This window comes from Thamnophis elegans, chromosome 11, assembly GCF_009769535.1.
Source record: "Thamnophis elegans isolate rThaEle1 chromosome 11, rThaEle1.pri, whole genome shotgun sequence".
Lineage (NCBI taxonomy): Eukaryota > Metazoa > Chordata > Lepidosauria > Squamata > Colubridae > Thamnophis > Thamnophis elegans.
Window position 1 is genome coordinate 3,838,358 of NC_045551.1, and position 7,926 is coordinate 3,846,283.

At 41.6% G+C, this 7,926-nt stretch overlaps 1 protein-coding gene across 1 annotated transcript; it reads left to right on the top strand.

Annotated features, from left to right (window-relative positions):
* The first annotated feature begins 3,354 nt into the window (after positions 1-3,354).
* PDC (phosducin) lies at positions 3,355-7,710 on the top strand. Its single transcript, XM_032226789.1, has 3 exons — positions 3,355-3,418; positions 4,905-5,068; positions 7,183-7,710. The coding sequence occupies exons 1-3, from the start codon at positions 3,355-3,357 to the stop codon at positions 7,708-7,710; spliced, it is 756 nt and encodes a 251-aa protein (XP_032082680.1).
* The last annotated feature ends 216 nt before the right edge of the window (positions 7,711-7,926 follow it).

Below are 7,926 nucleotides of genomic sequence, written 5' to 3' on the forward strand. Positions count from 1 at the left end.
GCTAGCACCTACTCCCAACGGCTTCCGATCAGGTGCAAAGGTTTGGGAGACAAAAGATGACCTTGAGCCAAGGTGGCGCAGGGGTTAAATGCAGCACTGCAGGCTACTTCAGCTGACTGCAGTTCTGCAGTTCGGCTGTTCAAATCTCACCAGCTCAAGGTTGACTCAGCCTTCCATCCTTCCGAGGTGGGTAAAATGAGGACCCAGACTGTGGGGGCGATATGCTGACTCTGTAAACTGCTTAGAGAGGGCTGAAAGCCCTATGAAGCGGTATATAAGTCTAACTGCTATTGCTATTGCTAATGCTATTCTAGAAAGGAATTTTTTATTTTGAAAACAACACATTCTACCCCTTGCTTATTCCCACCCCCCCTTTAATGAGAGTGTGGCAGGCCAAAGATTCTTAAAGGAACCATTGCAGGCCTGACATGGACATTGTCAGCAGAATAGAAAGTAATGTTCAGTGTAGATGGAAGTTAGTTAAATCTGCAGGAAGTTTTATAGGAAGCAGGCCTGACATTCTGCCCATCTCTGATATAAAAAGAAAAGTGTATCAGAGCATGTCCTTACGGATTGGCATTATCCTCAGAGACCTTTCGCAGCTAACTAGTTAAGCTGGGGGATTTAGGCTGGAACTTTTTAAATCTGCATTCATTCATTTATTTATTTATTTAATGACATTAATTATATATTCCACCCATCTCACTAAGTGAATCTGAGCAGCTTGCAATATAGTGAAAACACAGATGTAAATGCATTTAAAAATATTAAAATTAACAGTAATTAAGAAAAAACTATTAACTAAGTTCACGAGCAGTACGGAAGTGGGTTCTTCGTACTCCACCAGCCACCTCCAACTTAAAGCATCTTCATAGGGACTCCATGTCAATCAATATGGACTACTGACATGTCAATCAATAGTGACAGGTACTGAGATCCTTAAGGAAGGCCAAAAAAGTGGGAACCAATCTCACCTCCAGATGTTCCAGAGGCCAGGGCCAGAAAAGGCTCTTCTCCTAGACCCTGCCAGCCAGAATTCCTTGACCAATGGGGTCCGTAGTATGACCCTTCTGGTGGGGCTAGTGGAGAAGATCAATCTCATTGGGGCAAAATGGTCCTTCACGTAATCTCTCCTACCACTGAGACCTTTGGAGATTATTTCTGTACTTTAATACAGAATATTCGGAATATTCAGAATACAGTAATTCTGTACTCTCCTGGGTTTTGAAATTTCATAGGGAAATAGTAAAGGCATTTAACCAGGTGAAGTACAAACATTTGTACTTACGTGACACGAAAGAAATGCTTTCATTGGGAAATACCCAAATTCCCCTTGTTCATACTTGCAGCTGCTAAAATTATCACTCAGGTAATGCATCCTTAAGATATTTTTACCTACATGGGTGTGTCAAGCAAACATCAAATCGAATAAGAACAAGATCAAAAAATTTGCCCTTTGTACAAAAATATTATCCATATTTCTCCACCAGAAATAAATGCACAAGGACTTCCCGGTGCATATTTACTTTTCATTTTACCATGACAAGTATTTACTTACCAATCACTTCTCTTTTTAAGTGACATCTACAATTCCAACTAGTGTATCTTTAGAACATCGGCAGTGGTGGGATTCAAATAATTTAACAACCGGTTCTCTGCCCTAATGGCCAGCTGGGTAGGCGGGGCTCAGTGGTCATGTGACTGGGTGGGTGTGGTCAACTCAACATCACTCCCATCGATGGGGGCTTCGCCTTAGCTCTTACAATGTAATCAGGGTTAACCGGAGAGGCAGTTTCTGTAAGCAGGTCAACAAAGATGAGGCTAGAAACAACACCAGAATGTTTCCTTCCTGCCTTCCTTACAGGATTAGCTCTGTAAAGTGGGGAAAAACAAAAGGAGATTTCTTCCAACAACCGGTTCTCTGAACTGCCTGGAACGTTACCAACCGGTTCTCCCAAATAGGTGCGAACCGGCTGAATCCCACCACTGAACATAGGTGTCAAACTCAAGGCCTGAGGGCCAGATTTGACCTGCGGAGTACTTAAACCTGGCCTACCGGGCCACCCTGGAAACAGCAAAGGACTGGCCTGCAGTGGTTCCGCCAGTGAAAACGGAGCTCAGGAGGCTGAGGGTTGCAGGAAGCCATGGCAGCTGAAAACAGAGCTGAGGAGCTGTTTTCACTGGCAGAGCATTTGGGCAACCACAGACGCCCCCAACACAAGTGACCTCAAACTGGCCATGCCCACCCTAGCCATACCCACCCCAACCCACCAAAGTCAAACACAAACCTGATGTGGCCTTCAATGTCATCAAGTTTGACACCCCTGCTTTAGAATTATAGCCAAAAGCATGCCACACCAATAGTAGAACTATTTCAGACTATATGCAAATATAGTCACCCTGAGTCTCTTGAGAGTGGGCGGCATACAAACCCAATAAATGAATGGATGATGTTGTGGCCCAGCAGGAGCCGTTGGAACTGCCACCAGACTCCAACAGCGAGGGGCCCTATGAGTCGGCTCTGGAGGATGTGGAGGACCCTGGACAGGGTTCCGACTCCGAGCAGGGCGGAGAGAGGCTGGTGCCTGAGAGGTGCCTGAGCCTTGGACCAGTGGGAGGAGACAAGGGAGTGTGATCCTGACGTCACGCATTGGAGCAGTGGGGAGGAGACAAGGGAGTGTGATCCTGACGTCATGCATTGGAGCAGTGGGGAGGAGACAAGGGAGTGTGATCCTGACGTCATGCATTGGAGCAGTGGGGAGGAGACAAGGGGAGTGTGATCCTGACGTCATGCATTGGAGCAGTGGGGAGGAGACAAGGGAGTTGGATGAAGTGATGCAACGGATGGATGGATCCAATCAAAGTAACATATTTGCCAATAAAGTATGCTGTTCTTTTAAGTTTTCTGGAGATGCATTTTCTGTTCGAATACCTCCACTTTTATGTTTCTTATGAACGTACATTACAGGGAAATAATATTGCTGTCTAAATTTTGCTTGATAATGACTGTACATTGTGTATTGGAGAGGATGCAAAGATAATATAAGTTTTTTAATGGAATATCTGATAAAAGAATATATATTTAATCACTCTATAACCATTTGAGCCTACATGTCAGTCTAGACTAATTTTTATAATCCCTTTTAGGAGCTAGACAAATTTTTCCTTAATCCTTCAGATATTCAGAAGAGAATTATAAGGATTTCTTAAAACGAACTACCTCCAGCTATTGCTTGTTAATTATGTGGTAGCATGCTTTAAATGTCTATAGTCTTTGCCCATAAATTCTATATGTAAATGTGTTTTTTTTAATTTGTCTGTTTGATTTCTAGTCCCTCTCCGCCTGTTACAGTCATGGAAAACCAACAAAGTATTAATTTGGAAGAAGAATTGGAAGCCCCAGAAGCTGTACATACAGGTAATAAAGTCAAAATATCCCTGGTACAAATGACAAATAACTGATTTCTGGACACTTTGCTTAACGCAGCAGCAAGAACATGTTATAGAATAGAGAAGGCAATGTAGAGTTAATTCAATATATACATAAATTCAAAATTGTGTATGTGTGTCGGTGGGTATGTATATGTATATAAAATAATAATAAAATCATCACAAATGTAACAAAGGCAACAGTAAAAATAATGGCTTTCTGTCTGGATGGTATCTTGTGATGAGCCGATAGACAGAGAAAGGAAGCAGTAGGCCTCCTCCCATATTTGGGCATACCAGGGTTGTGACACAAAACACATACCTATTTCCCTGGCTCAGCTGATAAAGGAGGAGAACCTGTAGCTTAGTGGCTAATACAACTGCCTAATATGTAATACAGCCCAGGTTCGAATCCCAGTAAGGGTATGGCTAGCTGATGAGAGCTAAATAGCTTGAAATAGATCTATACTAGTCTACCTTTATTTATTTATCAGCACAAATAAAACACACACACACACACACACACACACACACACACACACACACACACACACACACATATATATATATATATATATATATATATATATATGACATAGGATATATAATAACCTGGAAAGAAGTCCACTAATGGTTGACCCACAATTTGTAAGAGAAATTTATAGGATTTGGAAAGCTTTCTACAACATTTCTTCTCCCCATATTCTGTCATAAAATAAATAATTAGTCCAAGCCTGATTTTTTACAATCACCTCATGTAACTAACTCTCCACCAGTAGATGGAGAGAACCCTAGTTTGTATAAGGTCCATAATTATGAATTTTTGCACCCAAATGCCTTCTAATAGAGCCATAACACATTGCACCCAAATGCCTCCTGATACAGATCTATCTATCTGTCTGTCTGTCTGCCTGCCTGCCTGCCTGCCTGCCTACCTATCATCTATCTATCATCTTTCATGATCTATCATCTATCATCTATCATCTATCATCTATCATCTATCATCTATCATCTATCATCTATCATCTATCATCTATCATCTATCATCTATCATCTATCATCTATCATCTATCATCTATCATCTATCATCTATCATCTATCATCTATCATCTATCATCTATCTATCTATCTATTTATCATCTATCTATCTATCTATCTATCTATCTATCTATCTATCTATCTATCTATCTATCACCTGTCTATCTAATTTATATGCCACCCATCTCACTATTCAAAGTGACTCTGAGCAGTTTAAAATACAGTAATTTTGGAGTGAATTTAATTGGAAAAGCTTTTGCAAATATTTCTTTTCAATAATAAGGCAATACTTTTCAGCCTCCATTGGGGCATCTGCTTTTCTATTTTCCTCACTAAGCTTCTTTGTTGAAACATCGAAAGAATTGATAATTTAAAAAGAAAAGAAAAAAGGAAAGTGAACCCAAAGAACACGAAATGAAAGCATTTTCTTCTTCTAGGACCTAAAGGGGTGATCAACGATTGGAGGAAATTTAAATTGGAGAGTCAAGACCAAGAACGTCTTCCTCCAAGCAAGAGAGAGCTCCTCATCAGACAAATCTCTTCGCCCTACAACTGTCAAAGCAGAGATCACAAAGACATCAGAGAACGTGTCAGTCGTAAGGTAAATGAAGGAAGGAAGATTGAAAGATGAACGGGGGAGAAGGTTTCAGATAGTATTTCCATATAGTCAAGGAATATAGTGTAGGCTCGTTATGCTGATGCAGATAACAATTGTCATTTTCACCATGTATGTCAGATGCATAGTTAACTGTTCTGTCCCCCCTTCTTTGCTCGTTAGCAGATGACAGGCAGACAGACTTAAAAGGAAATAACTTTATCAGTCCTCGGCTCAAACTGGCTGCGAGCCCAACATAAACATAAATAAAGTCTCTGGCAAGAAGATAGCAGAATGCAAAACAAATCTCTCTTACGGCAAAACCAGGTGTACAGAAAGAAAGCAAAGCATTTCTCCAAGTGTCTCTTCAAATCAGGGGTACAGAAAGCAAAGCACTTATCCAAGTGTCTCTCACAAACAAACCACGACCGATGATCAATGAACGTTGACTTCTGCAACCAGGGCGTGGCACCATCAGTCCTTTTATCTCCAGAAGACCACACTAACGAGCCCCAGCTGCATTGTTAATCCTGCATCCCAACTCAACTCACAGCAAACTTCTGCTGAGTCACAACAGTTAACATGCATGAGACTGAATATGGCATCATTCATGTTTGAAAATCAGAACTGCTCCAGGCAAGAGAAGATAGATCCCATTTAATAAATTGGTGTGAGTATAAAAGCCATGTCACACAATCCACATTCGTAGAAAGTACAGGGGGTGGGGGAAGCCTGTGTCACAGTCTCCCTCTTTCACATATTCCTGGAATATGGGAGATCATTTGAACGCCTGGAATAGTTTTGGGGATCTTTTAGCACTCAAAATGTTGCCAACAACTCCTTGGTGTAGCCTAGAAGAAGAGGGATGTTGGGAGCACAGCAAAATCTGGGAGACAAAAGGTTTTTTTACCTGTCATAGAACCAAATAAGTAGGATTCCTATCAAAAGTAGTTTTCCCTACTTTTATATTTTACCAATATTTTACTATGTTTGCAGTGTTAAAGACACAAAGAACAAGTTGTATTCCCAAAGATCAGACTGAGTATTGAGATATGACCATTTTATAATTTTACCATTGGCCAACTTGTGGAAAAGTTTAATGGCTCCAAGTCATTGGTAAAAAGTTGGCTGATGTTCCTGACAGTGCACAACTAGAATAGAATCCTCATTGTTCTGGAACTAGATATATCTTATATAGATATATAACTAGATGTTGTGGCCCAGCAGGAGCCGTTGGAGCTGCCACCAGATTCTGACAGCGAGGGGCCCTATAAGTCGGCTTTGGAGGATGTGGAGGACCCTGGACAGGGTTCCGACTCCGAGTAGGGTGCAGAGAGGCTGGTTGGCCACGAGGAGGTGCCTGGGCCTTGGACCAGTGGGGAGGAGACAAGGGGGTGTGATCTGGACATCAGCAGTGGGGAGGAGACAAGGGAATTGTTCCTAGATGCCCAGCACCAGAGAGCTAATAGGCATAAGGAACAATTATGCAATTACAGGAGGTAATTGCACTCAGCTGGTGGTCATTAGGCTCCTCTCCAGACTATAAAAGGACTGCTTGTGCACACGCCCCTTTTGCAGAAGTCAACGCAGGAACTAATGTTGGAGAACATTATTGTGAGATTGGCAGGCTGGATTGCTGCCACGGCTTATCTGTGCTGGATTGCTGCCCAAGCTTGTCTGTGCCAGTTTGCTCCCAAGGACCTGTCTGTCTGTTAATTAAATGCCGTAACTTATCTTTGGCTCGTAGTGTGTTGGTGTGGGACGAGCGGGGTCAGAACAACTAGATATATCTTATTATAACATCCTGTACCAAACAGTGGCATATTTGTTTGACTGGTCCAGTTTCATCGTTGAAATGCCTATTTTGTAGTTAACTCACTTTCATATATAGTAGAAATAATCCTCCTGATGGTACTGTCAACATTGGATGGAAAGTCTGCATCAGGATCAACGCTAATTGGAATAAATATATTTACATGGAAGCTTTTGAACTTTCAGTGCTGGTCTTTGACTATAAAATATTCTATTTATATTCCACGAGACTGGATAAAATCTCTCCTTTTATGCTTGGCAATTAAATCGGCCCTTGTAGTTTAATGTATTCTTACAATTACTTGCAGATGAGTATGCAGGAGTATGAGTTGCTGAATGTCAAAGAAGATGAGAGCTGTTTGAAGCAATACCGGAAACGTTGCATGAAGAATATGCACGAGAGACTGAGCTTTGCGCCAAGGCACGGCTGCGTTTCCGAGCTGCAGGATGGGAAGGAATTCTTGGAAGCTGTGGAGAAAGAACACAAAGCCACCACTGTAATTGTCCACATCTACGAAGATGGCATCAAGGAGTGTGAGGCACTCAACAGCAGCCTCACTAGTCTCGCTGCTGAGTACTCCATTGTGAAATTCTGCAAAATCAAGGCTGCTAACACAGGGGCAGGAGACCGTTTCTCCAGCGATGTTCTCCCAACCCTTCTTGTCTACAAAGGTGGGCAGCTTGTAAGCAATTTCATTAGTGTAACTGACCAGTTGAATGGCGAATTTTCTGCTACAGATGTGGAGACTTTCTTGAATGAGTATGGGCTACTCCCTCAGAAAGGAATTCCAGAACTTGACAGTGATGATGTGGAGGAACAAGAGGTTGAACAGTAGATAAGTTATCTAGTATTTCATTATCTATGCTCAGTGAATTTTTAATTTGGATCCCATTTGGGGGCCAAATTTACCTAGGAAACGCTGTGTATAGATGCAATAGAAAAGACTTGTTAAGAAAGTATAGAAAGGCATAAAAGAAATATGGATGCCCAGGACCTAGGCTGATGGTCCATTTTTTGTTTTTTTCCTCTTCTTTTCACTTTTACAGGAAAT

What these genes read in the sequence shown, in the direction of transcription:
- PDC (XM_032226789.1), top strand. Translation starts at nt 3,355, where the DNA reads ATGGAAAACCAACAAAGTATTAATTTGGAAGAAGAATTGGAAGCCCCA. An exon ending in CCCAGAAGCTGTACATACAG is followed by an intron (nt 3,419 to 4,904) that starts GTAATAAAGTCA and finishes TTCTTCTTCTAG; the next exon opens with GACCTAAAGGGGTGATCAAC. An exon ending in GAGAACGTGTCAGTCGTAAG is followed by an intron (nt 5,069 to 7,182) that starts GTAAATGAAGGA and finishes AATTACTTGCAG; the next exon opens with ATGAGTATGCAGGAGTATGA.